Genomic DNA, 25,079 nt, shown 5'->3' with positions numbered 1-25,079 from the left:
GCACTCATGATGCATATCTTTAATAGGTGTCTGAAGACTTATGCCTAATGAAGATCAGAATAGAGAACTGGGATATGCAACAGTAATTATGGAAAAACATCACCCAAAACAACAAAAACAGTCTGAAGAGACTGGCAGGGTTTGGATCATCTAGAGATTAGGTGGTGTACAGCAAATTTGGTTGGCTGTAAGGGATGATGTACAGGAAATCCTTCTGTGTTTACCACATAGGAAGTTCCCTACTTTTGGAATCTATAGCCATCATCCCATCTATTAATACACCAAGATTTCCCAATACACTGAACAATGGGGCATAATACTGGAAAATATTATTTTTACAAATACATCAAAAAGGCATGGGGCATCGAAAATATTTTGAATGTTATATTGAAGTGAGCAGTTTGTACTGTATTCAGTAAAAAATACCACCAAAAACCTTTAAAATAAATGAATAGGAATCATGAATATTTACTACTCACATTTTCCTATGTACATATAGTAATTACAACAAAAAGAAAATATTTTCTTCATAATTAATATTTGTAAATGTTTATGAAAGTACATACCACATAAATATGACAAACACATGGCCTAATTATGATGAAAGGGATGACAACCTTATGACTTGTTCTGAAAAATAAAGAACATTGCAATAGTAAGACTTAATTATTTTTGTAAACATTTCATTTTACTTTCTATATGAAAATGCCATTAATTTATAGACTATATTGTACATCTATAAGCCTTCTTGACACAGAAAATTAGAGTTAATTTATTATTTATTATGTTGTAATATATTATTATTTATTAGAATTTATCATGATCAGAAGTTCAAAGAGATGTAGTTTTCAGGAAAACGGAAAAGATTTGTTTGTTTTATTGCTAAATGCAGTCTCAACGTAATGATAAAATATAACTTTTACAAGAGATCACATACAAAAAAAGTAGTATTAAATCAAAATACCTCATAATATATTATATTAAAATTAAAAATATAATGAAAATCCATATCCTCAGGCTTCTGTGCACTTACGTAGCTGGTCTGGTCTCATAGTAACTTTGTGAGATGGTAAAGAAGGGAAGGAGGAGTGGTTCCCTAAAATATAAAGCCTCTGCTACAGCTCAGATGTTAGTAACCACTTTCATCCTGACATACTTGTTCCCAAATAAGAATCCTATTAGGAGTGTACCACTAGTTAAATCTGCTGTCCGTTTCTTCTCTCTCATATTTTGCATGCTGACATACAGGAGGTCAGCATGGAGCTGAGCTCCATGTTGTGCATTACCCTACCCAGATTTTTCTCCTGCTATCCTGAAGGATTGATTAATGCTCGTCTTGCTGCAAAATTTGTCCCTTTAAAATACTATTAATTAATCTAATATTTAGATACAGTTATTGTAATTCCATAGAAAAACAACCTTTATTCATGGGATGCTTCATTGACAAGTTTTTTTTTGGAGGGGGAATTATTACTATTTATTTGTCTTGCAGTATTATGCATAAATCCTAAATCAGAATCAGGGCTTCACTGTGCATGGTGCTGTATAGATTGACATCTAGCCATGATCCTTGCCTTAAAGATCTTGCAGTCAAATGTATTATTAAATACAAATATATTTGTGATGGACCTGTATGAATGTTTAAAACTGTAGGACGCTACACAAAACATTAGGACTGGAAGCGATTTTATCTAGAGATAATATATAATAATCTAAATTGGAACTTGGCTGCAATATAATAGTTATCACCTTTAGCCTTGTGAAAATTGAACTGTAATTTATAATTATTACAAGAAATCAAAATCTCAACACAATTCTCTTGTTCAAAGAGTGTTCCTCCAACATCACAGTGTCTTAAACATCCTGTCAATGGATGAATCTGTATAGATTCAAATAGTGCCATCTAAAGAATATTCCTTCCTGGACTTTTTCTTTGAGGTTTTCCGTACAAGTGCTGATCTAATATAATTCTCATTCATGAAATTGTGAGACCTATTATAATGCACAATGGGAAGAGCTAACAGTGTTTGTACTGCTTTTCCTGAGTGCTGTGCGTTTCAATCACAAACTTTTTGCACAATCTTTCCAAAACCAAAAACAACCTTTGTGTTGACAAAAATACTTTGTCTGTGAGCTACTATAGATGTAAATTAAATAAAAATGCATAGATCTGCATAGATCAAACTATCTTATGGAGAAATTGTGGCCCTGATCCTTCAGATACCTAAGCATGTGCTTAACTTTATTCACATAAGTAATCCCACTGATGTCAAAGGGGCTATTTACATGATTAAAATTAAGCACAAGCTTATGTTTATGTAGGATGGGGGCTTATATTGTGTGTGCCTTCTGGAAACTGAAGTCCAGAGTAGTTCGTTCTGTCTTCAAAGAAGTGTTGCTGCTATTTTGGGGATTACCTCAGGTGTGTTAGAGAAGGGGTAATTTAAAACACTGCAAAATGCCTGGGATACTTTGGGGTGACCTCTAAGGGCAGATGCTTGTTTAAGAAAGGTGGTCTATAATGCAGATTTCAGAGTAGTATATACATTAGTTATGCTGTAAAGAAATGTACTATATGAATTAACATGTTTGTAGTCTTTATGGGTCTGGATAAGAATACTGTAATAGCAGTTTAAATGTACTTTTTGCGAGATGGTAAGTTAATGATGTAGCTGTTAATTTGAATTTAGCAGACATTTTAAATATAGGTTTCTCTTACAGAGACAAAAGTTGCAATTTAAAGCTCTTTGGTGGTCTAAAAACAGCTTAATTCTCTAGTAGCATGGTAATAAGTACTAATCCAGCTTATACAGTGATTGTAGTATGTCATGTTTGTGAAAGATTGTCTAACTCTGCTTTCTCTGGGTTTTATGTTAATTTTTTTAAATTAAACATAAAACCTTATAACATCTTTATGCTGAGATAAACTGTTCAATTTAACTTGTGCTCAAGCAGCAGCTGTCAAGAATTATCATGTTTCCAGCGTTCTTGCTATCACCTTGTGTCCTTACCTCCTGGAAAGACTCTGTGGGATGATAATGCTCACCTTGTTAGGATTTATTACTTAAATAATAACCTGAGGTAAAATGAAAGTTGATGTCACTTAGAATGACAACTGATATATATTTATGTCACACATTACATTATAATAAACTTTCCATTCCTCCCCTAGTAGTAGACGTTAAGTAGAAATACTCTTCAGTATATCCTCCAGTGCCCTGCATGAGTCCATAAGACATATACACTACTCCTCTGTGGGCATGTTCACAATGACTTGTACTGTCAGGTGTTATTTAAGCTTATAATGCCTGAGAAAATTGGTTCTTGATGCTAGTTAGCAGCTATTGTACCTGTAAAGAAGGAAAGCTGAGGGCAGCTAATGTGTTTTGATTTATATTATAGAGGTAGTTTGGGTGACTATTTCCCTATGGTGAATACAAGACACCTGGTAAAATTGCTCAAATTCAAGTGAGTTCAATGGCAATCTGTCAGAACTGTGTGGTTAGCCCTCTACCCCATGCATGGTGTAAAAACTCCAGGGCTCAGCAGAGGAAATGGGACTTTGGGGGGTCTGGTCTGATTGGAGGGTCTTCAGGGGTAGTCTAGACTACATGGTTCTGTCAACGGAGCCATGTAAACTAGTTTACCTGGCATAGTCAATGAAGCAGGGATTTAAATAATCCCCACTTCATTAAAGTAAAAATGGCCACCGCACTGTGCCGATGATCAGCTGATCCAGCACAGCACGGCAGTCTAGATGCAGCACGGTTGACAAGGGAAGCCTTTGTTGACCTCTCCGGTAAATCTCATTTCATGAGGCATACCGGAGTGGTTGACAAAGGTTTTCAACCTTAGCTGTATAAGAAAAAAGGACTGGGAGCTGAGGGATGACTCAGCCCCCTGCACCAGCAGCAGGAGGCGAGGAGGGAACACCGCCGCTGCCTGCACCATGGCACCAGCAAGGGACGCAACTGCTCCACGCTACCCAGTTCTGGCTTCCTCCTTCAAACTGTCCAGAAGCGGGGAGAGAGGTGGTTTGGATCTGTCCTCGGCATTGCACTGCACTTCGACATTCCCAGTGTCACCTCAGATCTGTTTATAGGCTTGGGGGTTTGTGTTGCATGGGAAGCACCAGGGACCCAGGATTCAGCCCTTCTCCTCCCAGCTTCAGTATGGGAGGCCAGGGATGGGGACTTCAGCACTTTATCTCCTGCTTTAAGCCCCACTGGGGTTGCCAGGATTTGGGCATTCAGCCCTGCAGCTCCTAGGTTCAGGGGCTGCACTCATTACTCATTGACCAGAAGGGGAGCAAAAAATACATAACAATATTTAAGGGGGGAACTATAGCTCAGTGGCTTGAGCATTGGCCTGCTAAACCCAGGGTTGTGAGTTCAATCCTTGTGGAGGCCATTTAGGGATTTGGGGCAAAAATTCATCAGGGATGGTACTTGGTCCTGCTAAGGAGGCAGGGGACTGGACTCAATGACCTTTCAAGGTCCCTTCCAGTTCTAGGAGATAGGCAATCTCCATTAATTTATATGCCTGTTTCTTAAAAAAAGATAAGACAGCTGGAATAGGGGTTGAATAGAGGGCTGTCCTGTTAAACATGGGACACATGGTCACCTTCATCATTGAGATCATTTTATAATGTTGTTATAGATTTATATTTTGTTTTCAGTCACAGTAGGAAAAGTAGACAGACATTCCAATTCTAAATTTGGGGTTTGTAATAATTACTCTTACCATTTGCTAATTTATTAGACTAATAATGAAATGCAATTTTGTTGGTAAAAAGTCTTACCAATTTAATATTTAGAGACTTTAATCCTTCTACTTGCATCTTAGTGACTAAAATACTTATCCAATACCTTATCATTTACCTTCTTGATAACTTCAAACCTCCTTCTTTTATGCTTCTCTGATGCCTACCCCTTTAATTTGTCCAAAATGCTACAACAATTATTATTATCCATTGATATGATCATGTTACTCTTTCCTTTGAATCCCTGTACCGCCTCCCCCTTACAGTCCACATCAAGTTTATATTGCTCAGTTTCACCTTGAAGGCTCTGTACAATTCTTTTGTAGCCTATATGCTGCATCTCATTTCTCATAATGTTTCCTGTCCTTTTTTCTCTCCTCCCACTCTTGCCTTTGTCTTGTTCTGTGCTTCCTCATATGGTTTCAATTACAATATGTCATATTTCTGCCCTCTGCCCATTCAAATCTCTCCTAAACAAATACTTGTTTTGCCAGAACCACAGATACTAACCTGCATCAATCAAATCCTCTTTCCAGCCCAGCATAGAAAAGGAAAAGGAGTTGTCTTTTATATGGCTTAAAAACAACAAAATTAAGATGTTCAAGTCAAAATTTGTGATCCAGTTTGATCCTAACATCAGTATCGGAGAAATTGGTTGAAACTATAATAAAGAACACAATTATCAACCATATAGATGAACACAGTATGTTGGTGAAGAGTCAACATGGCTTTTTACAGGGAAATCATGTCTTGCCTATCTATTAACAATACTGAGAGTGCTAACAAATATGTGGACATGGGTGATTCAGCAGATATAATGTACTTGGACTTGCAGACTGAAAAGTTTCTCCGAAGGGTGTTAAGCAAAGTAAGGTTGATAGAGGGAAGTTCCTCTCTTGGGCTGTGTCCAGACTCCATGCCTCCGTCGACGGAGGCATGTAGATTAGCCAGCTCGGAAGAGGGAAATGAAGCCGCGATTAAAATAATCGCGGCTTCATTTAAATTTAAATGGCTGCCCCGATCTGCCGATCAGCTGTTTGTCGGCAGATCGGGAGAGTCTGGACGCGATGCCCCGACAAAGAAGCCTTTCTTCATCGACACAGGTAAACCTGGTTTCACGAGGCTTACCTGTGTCGATGAAGAAAGGCTTCTTTGTCGGGGCATCGCGTCCAGACTCTCCCGATCTGCCGACAAACAGCTGATCGGCAGATCGGGGCAGCCATTTAAATTTAAATGAAGCCGCGATTATTTTAATCGCGGCTTCATTTCCCTCTTCCGAGCTGGCTAATCTACATGCCTCCGTCGACGGAGGCATGGAGTCTGGACACAGCCATGGATCAAGATAGGAAATAAAGGATAGGAATAAATGGTCAGTTTTCATAGTGTGGGCAGGTGTCACGGGGCGCGACCCCAGTCCGCCGCCCCCACTGTTTTGTTTACAGCCAGGTAGTGCCCAATGCACCGCTTGCTCGCACACCTCCTTGGCGGAGTGGGGGGTCCGGGCCCGCCCTCACTCCGGACCCCGACCCAGGGCCCTGACACCGAGAGCGTGCCTCTCGGTGGTAGCAGGGGGGTAGTACCCCAAACGCACCTGCTCCCGGGATACACGACCCGCCCTGGGTCCTACTCCACTCCGCCGGCCGCTGCCCCGCTTACCGGGTTGCTCCGTTCCCTGCCTTCCCGCCCGAGCCCGCTCCGCTCGGGGCTCCTCTGCCCGTGGCTCGCCTTCCCTCCTCCTGGCTTCCCCCTTGCTGCTCTCGTTCCGGCCCTTTTCTGCTCCTCTCCACTTCCGGGTTCCCCCCTCCCTCCTCCGTTGTCGCACTCGTGACGTCACCCGCCACGCTCCCGGGCGCGCCGTGATGACGCGCCGCGGCCTCCCCGTCCCCGTTCCCTGCGTCCTCCGGCGCTGAGGCGTCTGCGTCCCTCTCTCCCGCGGCCCCCGCTGCCGTTTGCGAGTGGCGGGGCGGTTCTGCCCCGTCACACATCTCCCCCCTTCCTACGGTCTGTCCGCCCTCCGGTTGCTCGTCACCCGGCAGCCGCGAAAGACAGTCCGCGTTCACGTTATCTTTACCAGGTCTGTGTTTAATGTCAAAACGGAAAGGTTGCAAGCTCAGGTACCATCGCATTATCCGTGCGTTGTTATCCTTCATGGACTGCATCCATCTCAGTGGCGCGTGGTCCGTCACCAGCGTGAAGGTGTTGCCTGTAAGAAAGTAGCGTAAGGAGTCTATGGCCCATTTGATGGCCAGCGCTTCCTTCTCTATCACGGCCTAGTTCCTCTCCCTAGGGAACAGCTTCCGGCTTAGGTAGGCTACGGGGTACTCTGCACCCTCCTCCTCCTGTGCGAGGACTGCCCCGAGTCCTACCTCGGAGGCGTCAGTCTGCAAAAGAAACGGCTTCTGGAAATCGGGGGACCGTAGCACTGGCCCCGATACCAGGCATTGCCGGAGCGCCTCAAACGCCCGCACCCCTTGGGGCGTCCACACCACCCTCTGGGGTTTCTCTTTCTTTGTCAGGTCTGTTAACGGGGCCGCCAAGGAGGCAAAATGTTTTATAAACCGTCTATAGTACCCCGCAAGGCCCAGGAACTGGCGTACTTGCCGTTTGGTGTGGGGTCGGGGGTAATCCCTAATGGCGCATACCTTGTCTAGTAGTGGTTTTAGCCGGCCCCTCCCCACCGTATACCCGAGGTAGGATACCTCCCTCTTCCCGAACTGGCACTTCTTGGGATTAGCTGTGAGCCCGGCCCGTTGGAGCGTTCGTAGGACGGCTCCCAGCTGCTGTAGATGCTCCTCCCACGTCCTGCTGAAGACGACGATGTCATCTATGTATGCTGTGGCGTAGTCGCGATGGTCCTCTAGGATCTCGTCCATCAGCCTCTGGAATGTAGCTGCTGCGCCGTGTAACCCGAACGGCATGGTGACGAATTGGAATAGTCCGAACGGGGTGGCGAACGCTGTCTTCTCTCTGGCCGCCGGCGCCAGGGGTATTTGCCAGTACCCTTTCGTAAGGTCGATCGTTGATAAGTATTCCGCCCGCCCCAGGCGCTCCAGTAGCTCATCCACCCTGGGCATGGGGTATGCATCGAACTTTGATACCGCGTTTAATTTACGGAAGTCGATGCAGAACCGTACAGCTCCGTCCTTCTTCGGGACCAGTACGATGGGGCTCCGCCACTCGCTCCGTGATTTTTCCACCACTCCCCACCGCAACATGTCCTGCAGCTCTTTTTGGACCGTGTCCCACAACTTCCGGGGGATGGGGCGTACCGGATCCCTCACTCGACTCCCCGGTTCTGTCGTGATCTCGTGGCATGCCCGGGTCGTCCTCCCTGGCCGGCTCATCAGGCTGGCTGCCGCCTGCTGTAGTACCGTCCGAAGTTGTGCCTGTTGAGTATGGTTTAGTTCCCTCCCCATGGGGCTGGCCGCCCAGGTGACCTCCTCCTCGCCCCAGGGTCCGAACTCGATCTCCGTACTAAGGGCTTCCGATGGGGGCTCCTCCCGGGGTACCCATCGTTTTAACAGATTGACGTGGTATACTTGGCTCTGCCGGTGTTTTCCCCCTACCTGGACTTCATAGTCCACCTCCCCAATCCTCTTGGTCACCCGGTAAGGTCCCTGCCACTTGGCCAATAATTTAGACTCCCCTGCCGGCAATAGGACCAACACTGGGTCGCCCAGGTTGAAGACCCTCAGCCGCGTCCCCGCGTTATAGTGGCGGGCCTGGGTTTCTTGGGCTTTTTTTAGATTTTCTTGCGCCCACCTGCCTATAGTTCGCATGCGGTCCCGCAACTTGATTACGTATTGGACCGCCCCCAGTGCAGTGGATGCCTGCTCTTCCCAACCCTCCCGCACCAGATCTAGTATGCCCCGCAGGCGTCGGCCGTACAATAGCTCGAACGGAGAGAACCCTACCGAGGACTGCGGTACCTCTCGTATTGCGAAGAGCAGGGGTGGCAGCAGCTTGTCCCAGTCTCGTGGGTCATCTTGGACCAGCCTCCGCAACATGGCTTTTAGGGTTTTGTTGAAACGTTCTACCAGCCCGTCCGTCTGAGGGAGGTAGGCTGCGGTGCGAATCTTCTTTATCTGCAGCCATCTGCACAGCTCTTTCATTAGGCGCGATACCAAGTTCGTCCCCTGGTCCGTCAGGATCTCTTTCGGGAGTCCGACGCGGGCGAACATTTTCACTAGCTCATCGGCTATTGTGGCCGCGTTGGTCTTTCGTAGGGGAACAGCCTCCAGGTAGCGGGTGGCGTAATCAACCACCACTAATATATACTGGTGCCCTCTCCGAGTCCGCTCCAAGGGCCCCACGAGGTCCAAACCTATCCTCTCGAAGGGTTCGGACACTAGCGGCATGGGTACGAGGGCCGCCCGTGGGACCCGGGCCTCCGCTGTCCGTTGGCACTGGGGGCATGATCTACAAAAGTTCTTGACATCCTGGTATACCCCTGGCCAATAAAACCGTTGGATCACCCGTTGTTGTGTCTTCTCAATTCCCAAGTGCCCAGCCCAGGGATTGTCGTGGGCCATCTCCATCACCCGCCACCGGTACGCTTTTGGGACGAGTAGCTGGGTTTCCCCGCCTGCTGTCCCTGGGACCCGGTACAGCCGGTCCCCTTGGATCTCGAAGTGGGGTCCCTGTTCGCTTTGCTGTTGGGTCCCCTCGTCCTCCCCCCGGGGCTCTAGCGCGTTTTCCCAGGCGTGCTGCAATGACGGGTCCTCCCGCTGCAAGGCTAAGAAGTCGCCGGTATCGACCTCTAGGGTCATCCGCGCCTCTTCCCCATCTAGCCCTTGTGGGGGCATCGTCTCCTCCTCCTCCTGGGTAGCCCACGCCTCCCGCGTGTCCCTTACGCCGGTAGGGCCCCGTTCCCCTAGCAGCCGCCGCAGCCCGGGCCAATCCCGGCCTAGTAACACGGGGTAGGGTAGTCGGTGAGCCACTGCTACTCGTAACTCACCGCCCTGGCTCCCGTCGTGTAGCCTCACCCGGGCCGTCGGGTACGGCCGGGTGTCCCCGTGTACACACTTGATCCAAACTTGGGCCCCCGTGTGCCCTGATCTTCCTAACGCGTCTCTCCACACTAACGTTTGTCCACACCCCGAGTCTAGAACGGCCTCAACTACCTCCCCGTTCAAGCGTATCCGCCTTATCATGCGGGCCCGGCTTACCTCCTGCCGCGGGCCCTTCCGGGGTCTAGGTTGGCCGTAAGTGCAGTCCATCATAGGGCAGTCCCGACGGATGTGGCCTTCCTGGCCGCACTGGTAGCACGTCGGTTTTGGTTGGATCTTCTGCGTGTCCTCTGCCCTCTTTCCGCCTTCGGCCCGGGGTTCCCCTTTTCCGTGGTCCTCGGTACCACGCCATACCGGGGCCAATCGCCGCTCCGGTCCTCGGACTGGGGGGCTTCCAGCCCTAGGCCCCGTGTTGTCCCGCCCTTCCTTCCCTTTGGGGCTAGGGCCTCCCCGACCCACCGGGTTGGTCGTTGCGCCTACCTTGCCAGGTCCCTCCGGCGTCTCGGCTGCCATGAAGTGCTCCATGAGCGTGACCGCTTCCTCTAGGGTCCCGGGCAGGTGTCGCCGGACCCACTGTTGGCCTTCCGCGGGGAGCACTTGCAGGTACTGCTCGAGTACGACCAGGTCGGCCACCTGAGTCGCGGTCTTGGTGGACGGTTCCAGCCACCGAAACCCGGCTTCCCGGATCCGCTGCGCCACTGCCCGTGGCCGCTCCCCTGTTGCATATCTGGCCGCCCGGAACCTCTGCCTATACGTCTCGGGCGAAATACCAAGTTGGTCGAGAATCGCCTCCTTGACCTTGTAGTAGCACAGCGAGTCCCGGTCGGACAAACTCCGGTAGGCGAGTTGGGCCGGACCGGACAGGTAAGGGGCGAGTATAGTAGCCCAGTGCTCTTGGGGCCAACAGGCTGCCGTGGCCACTCGTTCGAAAGTTACCAAGAATGCCTCGGCGTCGTCCTCGGCCCCCAGTTTGGTGAGCCTGATGGGGAGTCGCGCTGGGCCCGCCGCCTCCTCCTCTTCTTCATTGGTGGGTCCGACCAGTCCTGTCCCATCCTTCAGCTCCCTCACCAGCTGCTTCTGCTGCTCTCTAAACTCGGAGGTTAGTTGTCGCAACGCCTCCGTTTGTTGTCTCTGGAGCTGGCGCTGGCTATCCACCAGCCATTCTACAATTTTGTCGGCATCCATGGTGCCGTGTCCTATTTGAGATGGCAGTTAGGATAGAGTGGCCGCCCGCCAGTGAAAACGAAAGGCAAAACAAACCACCGCCCTCGCACCCTAGGTTTCAGGGGCGCAAAAGTACCCACGTTCTCCACCACGTGTCACGGGGCGCGACCCCAGTCCGCCGCCCCCACTGTTTTGTTTACAGTCAGGTAGTGCCCAATGCACCGCTTGCTCGCACACCTCCTTGGCGGAGTGGGGGGTCCGGGCCCGCCCTCACTCCGGACCCCGACCCAGGGCCCTGACACCGAGAGCGTGCCTCTCGGTGGTAGCAGGGGGGTAGTACCCCAAACGCACCTGCTCCCGGGATACACGACCCGCCCTGGGTCCTACTCCACTCCGCCGGCCGCTGCCCCGCTTACCGGGTTGCTCCGTTCCCTGCCTTCCCGTCCGAGCCCGCTCCGCTCGGGGCTCCTCTGCCCGTGGCTCGCCTTCCCTCCTCCTGGCTTCCCCCTTGCTGCTCTCGTTCCGGCCCTTTTCTGCTCCTCTCCACTTCCGGGTTCCCCCCTCCCTCCTCCGTTGTCGCACTCGTGACGTCACCCGCCACGCTCCCGGGCGCGCCGTGATGACGCGCCGCGGCCTCCCCGTCCCCGTTCCCTGCGTCCTCCGGCGCTGAGGCGTCTGCGTCCCTCTCTCCCGCGGCCCCCGCTGCCGTTTGCGAGTGGCGGGGCGGTTCTGCCCCGTCACAGCAGGTAATTAGCTTGGTTCCCTAGAGGTGTATACTATACTGTTCAAAATGATCTGAAATAGGGAATAAACAGTGAGGTGGTAAAGTATGCAGACTGTTAGGACCAAAGGAGACTGTGAAGAATCACAAAGGGATCTTACAAAATAAGGGTGACTGGACAAAATTGGGTGATTAGGCAAGAAAATGGCAGATAAGTGCAAAGCAATGCATATTGTAAAATTTAATCCCAACCATACATACAAAATGGTAAGGTCTAAATTAGCTGTTAGCACTTATGAAAGAGATCTGTGAGTCATTGTAGATAGTTCTCTGAAAATATCCAACAGCAGCCAAAAAAGCTAACAGAAACTATTGGGAAAGAAGTAGATAATTAGACAGAAAATATGATAATGCCACTATATAAATCCATAGTACCCCCACATGTTAAATACTTTATGCAGTTTTGGTCACTCAGTCTCAATAAAGATATATTAGAACTGGAAAAAGTCCAGAGAAGGGCAATGAAAATTATTAGGGAAATAGAACAGCTTCCATATGAGGTGAAATTAAAAAGCTTCCATATGAGAAGAGATTAAAAATGTTGGGACTGTTCAGGTTGAAAAAGTGTTGGCGAAGAGGGAATATCATAGAGGTCTATAAAATCATGAGCATTGTGGAGAAAGTGAATAAGAAAGTGTTGCTTACCCCTTCACAAAACACACAAACTAGGGGTTACAAAATGAATTTTATAGTCAACATTGGTTTTAAAACCAACATGAAGGAGGTACTTCAGAGACAGCAAAGGCAATCTGTAGAATTTATTGTCAAAGGATGCTGTGAAAGCCGCAAGCATAATTGGGTTAAAAAAAAAGAACTAGATAACTTCATTGAGGCTAGGCCCATTAAAGCTATTAATCAAGATGGTCAGGAATGCACCCCATGCTCTTGGTGCTCCAAAACCTCTTACTAATAGAATTGGCAATGGATGACAGGGGATAGATCATTGAATAAATTACAACTTCTGTTTCTCCCTCTGAAATATCTGGCACTAGCCACTGTTGGAAGATAGGATACTTGGCTAGATGAAGCTTTGATCTGACCCAAAATGGCCAGTCTTATGTTTTTATATAATGATCCTCATAGTGGTGCTAAGAGGAGAGTCAATGAGTGACATGTGGGAACTATGTGTCTAGATAGATGAGCTCTATTGGCAATTGACTAAACTAGGACACGTCAAAAGGACTGTAGGGTTGTTGCATTAGTTTCCCATGTCTTCCCTGCCCATTTCTGGATGAGGTTTGCGTTCATCTTTATTATTTGATAGATATTTTTCAGGTGCTTGTGGTATGTGAGGCTTCAATCTATTATCACACCAAGATAATTCAGGCTGTGATTGTGTCTTATCTGTTTGCTACAGAAATCCACATGCTATTCGGCCATTGCCTTTGGATTACTTAAATAAAACACTGTGACATGAGTGTCTTGGTGGGGTTTTCATTTTAGTATCAGAATAAGAAATATTGTTCCATGGTTTTGAGGTTCTTGATTTGCATTTGTTTTATGATAAGTAAATTTTTCTAACTGCACAATCATGCAATTTCTTTGGCATAAGCAAATTTCCACAATGATGTAAAAGGGTTGATGATGTAAAGGAGTGTCCTAATACGCATATTAAGCAGTACTGGTGTTAGGATTGATCCCTATGCTAAGGTATCATTGAGAGTATGTGGCTTTGTGATCTCATAACAAAGGAAAACATGAAATTTACTATTGAACATAACTTCTGAGAATTGTATTATTGCATTGTATGGGATAATTTTGCTGATTTTTTTAGAAGTATGTTGTTCTCTACATTGCCATAGGAGGTGGCAAAGTCTAAGAAAACTGTCCCAGACTTATGTTTTCACTGTAATCCCATGCTAGTATTCATTCTCAGTGCATCTTTGACTTGGCTAGAAACTAACTTGTTCATTTCATAACATTTGTGGGCTTGGCAATAGGAGTGGTGATAGCTTCACAGCAGATTGTTGAGAAAGGTACCATCAAGTCTTGCATCTTTCCAAGGTTTTGTAAGTGAGACGGTCTTCTTTACCTTCTCAACAGTGAAAGTCAATGATGAGAGGGGATAAAGAGCTGTTGGAGCTATCTGTAGACTTGTCTTCTGGTGTTTTGAGTTCACAAGAAGTATTCTTGTCTTTGCATCAACTAAGACCTCAGAATTTTAAATTTCTCTGAGTTTGCAATCCCAACATGATAAAATAATAGCCAAGATTTATGACTACAATGAGTAAAGTGCAAAGATTCAACTTTTGATCCATCTTTGATGGAGGATTACATTTGGTGACTCTAAATGTTACAGTGTTTGGGCCACTGGATATTTAGCAGTCCTGTAATAGACATTATGTTTATGGTTGTGAGCATGGGGTATATTCTTTTTGATCTCTGTGGACGATGTTTTTTTCTTGTGGCTCTTTGATGGGGCGGGTGAAATGATCAATTTTCAGGCTCCTGTTGAATACATAGTATAAAGACATAAGAATGGCCATACTGGGTCAGACTAGAGGTCCATCTAGCCCAGTATCCTGTCTGCCAACAGTGGCAATGCCAGATGCCCCAGAGAGAGGGAACACACCGGGTAATCATCACGTGACCCATCTCCTGTCATCCATTTCTAGACAACAGAGGCTAGGGGATTCCTTCCCATCCTGGCTAATAGCCATTGATGGACCCTAACCTCCATGAATTTATCCAGCTCTTTTTGAACCTTTTTTGAATAACAGTATCAATGGTGACCTCAGTTGACACAATGAATCCCAGACAGTTTGCCTTTTGAAAGTTCCCATACAGTTGGGGTGATGACATTATTAGTCAGTGTTCAGTTTCAGTGCTGGGAGTTCAATAGTCAGAACTATTTGAAAACTTGCCAAGAATGGTTCCGGAGATGTTCTGAAGGATTCTGACCTCATTGTTGTTCAGGAAACGGAAGTGTGGATAATAGTGTCTGGTCCAGAAAACAGAATGAAAAGTGCCTGTCATTCACAAGAAAGAGAAGATATATGTTTTTTATTGCCATTTCTGCAAATTCCTCATCCACAGCATCATTGCTATTATTATGTGGTGACTATTGGAATCACTGATGTTTATAACAGAACAATGTGGGTAAAGAGGGAGAAGACAGGTCTGTATTTGGAACTTCTTATACACTTAACTTTCCAGTTCTTATTGAGATAGGAGAGCCATAATTTTTAATGCTCTGCTTGATGTGTGTGGCAAAACTCTGTTTTGAATGTTGGAGAGAGGTGACAAGATTTTATCCCACACTATGGCAATATGAGCCTTGAAAGTTTTTTTTCTTGTAGTGCCAAATTATTGATCATATTATTTTTTAGCTTGGGGTATATATTTGATGTTCTATTGGGAAACTCATATAGCTGAGCCTACTGTGACTCAGTGACAAGTGTTTGATGACTTATAGCAAATGATTTGGAGAGCCTATCTTATTTGGCACTCTACTTGACAATTTCTTTAAAAAGTCCAGTTATTTAATGGACATGCAGATTCTCCCCTACTCCTAGGGATGATTCTTCCATGTCAGGATTAAGTCATATTGGTACTGTTGGGTGAAGGAGCCTATATACTATAGATTCTCAGGTTGCCCATAAAATGTGCCAATTTTTTTACGTTGACTTTGTAAGCAGATGTTATCACTCTTCTGCCAGTATTCCCCTGCAATTAGTAGGATGACTATCTTAGGAATGCTATGATACATTTAATTACCTCAGGCAGTTGGAAAATTTGTAAAGTTAACCACTGCAAGCAGAAGATCATCATTCTACTAATATGTCCATTTAACTCTTTTCTTCAGCATTAGTTCCACTTTAAAAGAATAAGGGAGGAGGGGAGAGAATTGGCAAAGGTTACAGAAAAGAAGCTCGTTAACCAAACATTGTGTTTACATCATTATCATGAAGGATGGACTGGCAAATTAAAGAAGAATATACTGTATCTATAATTGTATATGAAAGCTTAATGTTTTATTTGAGATAAAATACCTAATGTCAAATAATTGCTTTGGTACTGAGGAATTTAGTATACATAAACATATCTACAGATATGTGGTCCACTATAGAATGGTGATATATATCAAGATTCTGTTACCAGAAGACATTAAATATCAGCTTGTATAATATGTGTGAAATTCTGTCCCCATTGTGTCAAAGTGAATTTTGCCATTAACTTCAGTAGGAGTAGGATTTCACATTACTCCATTTAGGGAAGTTAACTTTCTGATTATCAAGTTATGTCAAGGACAAATAATTAGTGTACTAATTTTTCACGTGCTTGAGTAATATATAATTTGAAGAATATGGGCAATTTTATTGACAATGAAATAGTGACTGTACTATGGCAATATTATGAAGCAGAAAAGAAAAAAGATTAAAAAAAGTAGGATGCTTAGTAAAAATGGGAAAAGAGATGGAATGAGAAAAAAAGACCACACCATATAAACCATTTTGATTTATGCAGTATACTTATGTCATAATATGAACATGTGCTATTCCTGCTCATATATTGAATTTCAGTAGTTGGTTGCATAAAGAAGTAAAGTGTAATGAAACTGGCAAGCAAAGTATTCCCCAGTCAGCCTTATCTTTGTTCCATTTGTCCTTCAGATACAGCTTTTCTTGCCTTTTTCAATAAAATCCATCCAGCTTTTTTATTTTGCATCTCTCTGTAACTGAGCTGAGAAGACCAATGAGATTCAATGCTTTTCTAGTTGAGTTCTTAGCAGCTGCTTTTTAAAAGATCAAAACTTAGAATGCTGCTACATGGTATTAAGGCTTAGCTATTGATGTGTCCCTATAGGGGTTATGTATTTCTTGTGGGGGGGAAAGCAGAGAGGAAGGGTAAAGGGTGACCCTTTTGAGCATGCTCATAGACAATAAACACTACTTTCCTTGTTTCTTAGGATCCTCTTTGCAAGCTCGGTGCTTAACCTGACTGAACTTATTGCCCTTCGGCCTGACCTTGGCAAATTGAAAAAGGTCCTTTACTTCCATGAGAACCAGTTGGCATATCCTGTACAGAAATGCCAGGAAAGAGATTTCCAATATGGATACAACCAGATTCTTTCATGGTAGGTATTTCTCATACTACAGTGTGTGGGGATTTTTTTAATAGCATCTTTGAAGCATTTTTAAACCTGGGTCCTGCGCTACTTAAACAACAACAGTGTTACAAATATAAACACAGTCAGTCCCAAGGAGTTGTTAAGTAAAGTGCTTTGGCAGAAACAAGTAATGAAGTTCTTCATAGGTAGCCTTATCTCAAGCTATTCAAGTCTACCTGTGTGCTAAAGGACTACCATGCTACATCTGTAAATTGGGCTAATTTTCAATTCATACCCATTCATAGAAAACAAGATGTTATACATCAAGCATACTTATCAGAAAAGTAGTTAATCAGCTAGTGTTTCCTAAGTTACAGTTTTTATTGCATTCAACTGGATTAAAACAGAGGTTTACAGGGGAATAAACAAAAATTAAAACAAAAAGTAGAAGTTTTGTTTGTTAGTCTTTAAGGAGTAAGAGCAGTAAACATATCAGTTAAATCCCTGCATTTCTTTCGTTTGGTATTCAGAAACTGTGAAGTGATAAAATATTCGGACATTTTAAAGATTGTAGTCCTTCGCTGCTATTTAAAATAAGGGCATTTCCTGAATTTGTTAATGAAAGAAGTTAACAGCACACTGAAAAGCTTTGTGATAGACACTGTACAAATCTAAGTGAATGTGCAAAGCTGAATTGGTTTGAATTGAAATAAATTCATTTGGCTGATCTATCTCACCTGTTTGTTATTAGGAGACCTATTGAATGGATTGAATATTATTAAATACATATAAAATATTTGCATCTCTGTAAAATGAGCCAGTTGATATTCAGATTCCCAAATGATAATATTTATATATAGAAAGCATTTTCTAGATCTGTTTAGGTCATTGCATATGCAAGATGCTTTAGTTACTAAGTAGCTATGCTGTTAAAATGTAGTGAAATGGCTGTACTGTACTTGGAATGTATTTTGAAAACAGTAGCAACCATTTTGAATGGTTCATATCTAATGATATAAATATATGGTGCTGGATGGTGAAGCTAAGGAAGGAAATATCTATACAAATTTAGATTAAATACTGGTATTTTAAATGCTGCAATCTTACAATTTTTTATTATAGGGCCTTTCTCTTAATTAGGAAAAGACCTCTAAAATGAGTTCTTCTATGTTTTCTTTAGCTTAGAGTTGACTTCATACTTTAATGTGTACACACATAATATACATATTTTTAACTTTTTTGGCTCTGCAAATGGACATTTTTAATGGCAAAAGATAATAAGCTGTCTATATTTTAGCTGTATTGTTTCTGTCTATTGGCAGTCACCTGTAAAGGAAAAAAATGTTGGGTTTTGGGTTTTGTTTGTTTGTTTCTATATATTACTAGAGAAGGCTTGAAGCTTTTAATTTTTTGGTTTTTTTAAACCATAGAAATATCAGGAATGTTAAGTCTTGTCTTTTGTTTAAGTTTAAAGATTTCTTGGAGGACAAGATAACTGGTCTGGAGAGCTTTCTTAACTCTCTTTTGTGGTGTTAATTTTTACGAAAGAGAGCTTTTCTCTTTTCTCCAAACCGTTTGTCAGGAGTTTGTTAAATAGGTGGTGACAAAGTTCAAATAGTATGACTAATATTCCTTCCTTCTTAGTTGCTCAGGTTTCAATTGCTTGTGATGATAGGATCACTCCAGTTTGCCGGCCCCTTAAAACCTCTAGTACAAAATAGAGTAGATAAAACCTAGTATTTCTAATGTACGAAAAAAGCAGATACACAAGTTTTGCAGGCTTTCCTTTTTTGCTGGTTCACTAGTTGCTTTAACTTTAGAAGAACATGGTGAAAAGTCATAGGTGGAGAGGAATGGGAGATTTTAAGAAGTTCTACTTGAGTAGTCTAGTTGAAAAGGAATATTTTTCTCAGATATTTCCTTGCTTTTCCTGCTGACTCCTATTGCTTTTGTGAGCATTGTCCATTTTCTTTCTTGGCCAAGCAGCAATGTGAGTTGAGAGGATGAATGACAGGCTTTCACTTCAGATATACTTTTCATCAGTCCAGTGACTTATGAACACATTTCCTCAATGTATTTGAAGGTCCATAGGTCAATATTACAGTATGACATACTGAGAAAATCTACTAGCCATAAAACATTTTAAGCTTTATTATAATATTATATTTGTGCCAATACAGTTAAGATTGTGTCAGAACTTCCAGAATAAATTTATTGATTTTTTCACTGTTTGATATTTTTGTCTATTCTTTAAACTAAAAACTTCAGTGGAGACACACCTATTTAATTTAACCAAATTACAAAAATATTGGTTCTACTATTTTTCAGAGGTAATAATGAGGGGTAAAATGTTTTCTGGTATATTCTGTCTTCTGCTAGTGTACCAAAATTGTGTCTTAATTATTACTTTTAAATATGTATATTTAAATCTATGATATGACTTTTGATATATTTCTTGTTCATAGAATCATAAAACACTAGAACTGGACGGGACCACAAGAGGTCATCAAGTTCACTCCCCTGCCTTCACAGTAGGACCAAGCACCATCTAGAGATCATCCCTGATAGATGTCTGTCCAACCTGCTCTTAAATAGCTCTAGTGATGGAGATTCCACAACCTCATTAGGCAGTTTATTCCTGTATTTAATCATCCTAACAGTTAGAATGTTTTTCCTAATGTCCAACCTAAACCTCTCTTTCTGCAATTTAAGCCTATTGTTTCTTGTCCTATCAAGGAGAACAATTTTTCTCCCTCCTCCTTGTAACATTCTTTTAGATACTTGAAAACTACTATCATGTCCCCTCTGTCTTCTATTTTCTAAACTAAACAAAGCCCAATTCTTTCAGTCTTCCCTCATAGGTCATGTTTTCTAGGCCTTTAATAATTTTTGTTGTTCTTCTCTGGACCTTCTCCAATTTGTCCACATCTTTCTTGAAATGTAGTACCCAGAACTGAACACAACACTCCAACTGAGGCCTAATCAGTGCAGAGTAGAGCAAAAGAATGACTTCTCCTGTCTTGCTCACAATACTCCTGTTAATGCATCCCAGAATCATGTTTTCTTTTCTTTTTTTGCCACAGTGTCACACTGTTGACTCATATTTAGCTTGTGGTCCACTATGACCCACTACATACCTTTCTGCAGTACTCCTTCCTAGACAGTTGCTTCCCATTCTGTATGTGTGAAACTGATTGTTCCTTCCTAAGTGGAGTACTTTACATTTGTCCTTATTAAATTTCATCATATTTACCTCAGACCTTTTTTCCAGTATATTCAGATAATTTTGAATTATGACCCTATTCTTCAGAGGATTTGCAACTCTTCTCAGCATGGTATCTCTGGCAAACTTAATAAGCATACTTGCTATGCCAATATGTAAATTGCTGATAACAGTCCCAAAACAGATCCTTGCAGAACCCCGCTTGTTATATACTTCCAGCATGATTGGAACCATTACTAACTACTCTCTGAGAACAGTTAAACAGCCAGTTATGCACCCACCTTATAGGTCATATTTTCTAGACCTTTACTAATTTTTTATACCTTGTTTTTAAAACTTTTCAAGATATGAAATATTTAGTATCAGGGTAACTAACTGTCTGTCCATGGCTTAAACTATATACTTATATATATTTTTTATCGATGATCCAGTTAATTGAAATGCTTAGTTAACTAAAAGTAGGTTATATCTTTCAGTAGGTACTATATCTTTCATCACTGAGCAGTTTTCTCTTTTTCCCAGTTTAACTTCTTTAGAAAATTTTAGGTGGCTCTTAAATATTCAGGGACAAAAAAGAATTGTTAGAGGGTTCTACTGTAATTTATCTAATGTGTTTTTTAGTGATGAATACTAATAGGAGCAAAAGTATTCTCGCAATCTAATGAATAAAATATGAACCACGTATTAAAAAAAGGTTTTCTCAAAAGATCAGAATGGTTGTGATCTCTTAAATCAATAATAATAAACATTTATAATTCATTTTAAAAGATGTCTTTAATAACAATTGTTAAATAATGTTTAAAAGATGGAACATATGGACAGAAATCAAGAAACAAACTAATGCTGACACTTTCTCTTATTCATCTGATATAATGGAATCCCAACCTTTAATTTGGATTTTGTGCTTTGCCAGTTAGTGTCACAATATTTATCAGACATTAGTCTGGTTTAAAGTAGTTCTGATTTTTCTTAAAGAACATTGCATTAATTCTAGCTGTATTTTACAGTTTGGTTGCTGATATTGTGGTATTCAACTCTGCTTTTAATATGGAGTCATTTCTTACATCTATTGGAAAATTTCTGAAGCTGATTCCTGACCACAGGCCAAAGGATCTGGAGAAAATAATCAGACCAAAGTGCCAAGTTCTTTATTTTCCAATCAGGTTTCCTGATGTGAACAGGTCAGTACATTTGACTCCATTTTCCATATTATGTCATTTTTTGTTTCAAATGTATCTAAACTGATAGTCCTGGCTGCTAAATTTTAACTGATTAATTCAAGCATTGTTCATTAGGAAATTTGGTTATATGTCACTGTGCTGCATAACTCATTCATTTACAAAAGTATTTCAATAACCTAACGGTAAGTACATTAGGACCTAATCCTGCCCCAGTTAAATCAATAGGCGGTTTGCCAAGCAGTTCAATATTCAGTACATATCATAGGATAGTTTGATGTTAAGTACAAACTACTTTTTTTTGTGTGGCAAAGTTAGAAGACTTTTTACTAGATACTTCACCACTGACAATTTATTAGGTTCATTTTATTGGAAAAACCATCTACTATCTTTTTTCAAACCCTATATAAGTGTTTGTATGAAAAAGATGCAAAAAAAAAAAAAAATCCAGAGAACAATAACGGAGATGAGTCTCTGTATGAGAAGCTGTATTTTCTTAAGTATGCTGTAATGATATTCCCTCCCCCCTCCCGCCCTGTGTTTTGTTGCTTACAGTTAGATGAAAAGAATTTCAGCAATGTAGAACAGACCTACGTGATTTTGGAATTAGCTGTAGTAATAGTTGCTCTTTACTTCAGTTAGTACAAAGGACATTTTTTATTACACTTACTGGAGAGCCCATCTTGAAATTAGCAAAGGGTTGTGTTATGTGGCTCAAAGGGAACATTCTGTAGATTCTTTTCAAGTCTGTTTAAACCTGACAAATTTGTTCTTTTTTTCTATCATAAGACACTCTCCTACTCAACAGGAGCTTTACTTCAGTGAGGCTTACACTTACTAGAAATAATCAGTTAACGAAACTGTACTGTGCTCCTACAATATCATAAACGATGCTGTATTTTTGCTGATAAGGATGGAAAACCTAGTAATAAAACTCAAATGACTATGCAGAAGTCTGGGGTTTGATTTTATTGCAAGTTTCATTCTGTTTAAATACTCACACCTTAAATCTTCAATATTGACCAGCTAGTACATTGCAAATAATTTCAAAGGATTTTCCTATTTGTGGAAAGTTTCTGTAAGGGAGTTATTTAGGTTAGCAAATATTGTTGAAATGTATAGATCTATTTTATGGCTTAGAAAAGATAGCAGGACTCTAAAGTATCTGTAAATATGGATGTCTAAAGTTAAGTCTTTGCACTCATCTTTAGGCACTTACATCCCTGTGGCCTGATTTTCTGGAGTTCAATTCAGAGTTAGCATCTTTAGCCCTGGTCTACTTTAGGGAGTTATTTTGAAATACTTCCCCTTATTTCTAAATAACAAGTGGAACACCCACACTACTAAGCCCGTTATTTTGAAATAAGTCGCTGGTTATTTTGAAATAATACATCTTGCTTTCCACGAGGAATAACGCTTATTTCAAAATCATTATTTTGAGATAGCGGTAGTGTGGACACTCCACAGCTGCTATGTTGAAATAACTACTCTTTAGAGTCATTCAGAGTAATTACTCCTCAGTGCTTCCTGGGGCTCTATGCTGAGGTAGTACATCCACATTAAGGAAGCCATAAACTAATTTTGAGGCTTCCCTGTAGTGTGGACATGCTATTTCAAAACAGTTATTTCAGGAGTTAGTATTTCAAAATAAGTTATTTACAAATAATTTCCTAGTGTAAATATGCCCTTACAAATTACGCATTTTCAATGAGACTACTGATTCTAAAGTCTTTAAGTGCTTTTGAAAAACACACTATGAGTTCCTGACTTGGGTATGCAGGCCTAATATGTATATTGTCACAGAGTACATTAACTTTTAAGGTATGCTATTTTTAATTAATAATTTAAATTTTTATTAAGCTTTGACTTTCTAAGGAATGACAGCTTTCTTATATTACAGATGTTGCATCTGAAATTGAAACTAAATGCCATATTTTCAGCAGTATCTGAATGAATATTATCATGCACAACTCATGGTTTGTTGACACATTTTAAAAAAAAAACACTGTTATTTTGTATTAGTAAGACCTGCCGATAAATAGACAGACACACCGATAAATAGATAAATATTCATTTAAGTGCTGTATATGGAAATGAGAAATTGTTATGCTCTCTGGGCAACCAATATCATCACAAAAGACAGGAGCATTGGTTAAAAAAACAAAAAACTTTTCCATAACTTTGAATAAAGTTACTGGTGTTTTGTGCTTTATCAACATCAAGTATACATTCTTTACAATATTATGTTTTAAATAATGTTAAATGCATCTGTGGCAACTGAATACAGTTAATTAATGTAGACTGTATTTACAGTGAAATCTAGATGAATGGAAATTGAAGAGAAAAAGGGTAAAAAATATTGTGGCCAAGCTAAAAAGCAAGATCTTAGCCCAGAGTGCTTTTTGAGTTATTTTCAAATGGTAATTTGCTTTATCCAGACCAAACTCATACAGTGTAAGTAAGTGATTATTTGCATGACTGACAATCATTTGAATGCCTGCAGTCTTTTCTAAAATGAATAATTTTGCCAAGATGTTAGAAAAATATCTTGAAATTCTGAAGGCAAAATTACCAAGGTGATTTTTATGTGTTACTGCAACTTTTGTGTGCGTGTATGTCTATGAGAGAGAGAGATAGAAAGAGAGAGATTATTTTTTTTATTTGAATGTGTTGCAGAGATGTTCCAAAAACAAAGAAGTCTTGTTAGAAATATGATTGATTTGTAAAGGATTCATTATTTTAAGGGAATATTGTGATTGTATGATAAATGCATTAATAAACAATATTTAACCCTAAACCAGAGCCATGAGACTCTAGAATATGAACTTTCACTTGAGTAAATCCCATCATGTATTTAGATGATTATTAACTAAAGATGTGCATGTACCCTAAAAGAGAGACACTGCTACTGCAAATAGACACATTTAGACGTAATGAAGGTATAGTAAAAACTGATTGATGTGTTTTGCTGCAACAGAAAATGCAACAGAAAACACTTTGATGCAGAAACAAACCTTGAATGATTTGAAATCCTCCATCTTATATATGCATAATATATGTTTAAAATAATGTTGCATATGACCTTATAGTGTATTTAAGAACTGCTTTGTCAACAAGCACAACATCTTTAAGATGTATTTGATTTTTATTTTTTAGATATTTGGTATAAGTGCACATCTTTGCTAATTATTGATAGGATCAGGGATGAATTTAGGTTTTTACAAGTCTCTGCAGAGTAAGATATAAAGTCACATGACGTCTTTTTTTAGCCAATTTCCCTCCTTTATCCTCAGTTCACCAGACCCTCTCCTATGGGCTCTATTCTCTCTGCATTACTTAAGCTCTTTCTGTCCTCTGCTCCTAAGGGGGAGGAGGAGGGACAGTTTCCCTCACTTATCTTCCTCATGGGGAAAAAATCCCTATCTCTCCTTTCCTGAGCTTAGGGACACAAAAAAGGTTAGATACCTATTCTGACGTACTGAACAGGGATCTCTTCTATCTGTGGTCCCAGAAAAAGGGAATGAAGACAGACTTATGAGGCCCTGAGCCAAAAATAAGCTGGTCAGTTTCCCCTTTGAAAATGATCAGGCAGTAGCCCTTGTCAGAAACTGGTAAGAGGAGGAAGGAGTCACTGTTCACTAGTAGAACTGGAAATTGACTGACTCCATCCTTTTTCCTTTTTCCCTCACCCCACCCCCATCTGTATTTATTTAGAAACTGGATCTTTAATAACTTCATTCATTTGAAGAAGTGGGTTGTGCCCACGAAAGTTCATGATACCATCTACATGTTTTGTTAGTCTCTAAGGTGCTGCAAGACTATTCATTGTTTTTCTATTCTGCAGTGTCAGAGCTAGCCCTGATGTAATAATACTGTATCACTTAATTTTCAATTTGTATAGTTTTACAGTCT

At 41.7% G+C, this 25,079-nt stretch overlaps 1 protein-coding gene across 5 annotated transcripts in view; it reads left to right on the top strand.

Moving 5' to 3' along the window:
* Nucleotides 1-25,079, top strand: part of QTMAN (queuosine-tRNA mannosyltransferase) — a 338,255-nt gene that overhangs the window by 145,162 nt on the left and 168,014 nt on the right. For all 5 annotated transcript variants that reach the window (XM_075933319.2, XM_075933320.2, XM_025191037.3 and 2 more), the window contains 2 exons: nt 16,626-16,793; nt 20,997-21,170. In XM_075933319.2, coding sequence (XP_075789434.1) covers nt 16,626-16,793; nt 20,997-21,170 — 342 coding nt within the window. The remainder of the gene's footprint in view (nt 1-16,625; nt 16,794-20,996; nt 21,171-25,079) is intronic.

This window comes from Pelodiscus sinensis, chromosome 7, assembly GCF_052426305.1.
Source record: "Pelodiscus sinensis isolate ZL-2025 chromosome 7, ASM5242630v1, whole genome shotgun sequence".
Taxonomy (NCBI): domain Eukaryota; kingdom Metazoa; phylum Chordata; order Testudines; family Trionychidae; genus Pelodiscus; species Pelodiscus sinensis.
Note: the sequence above shows the minus strand (reverse complement) of the source record. Positions and strands in the feature narration are given on the sequence as shown.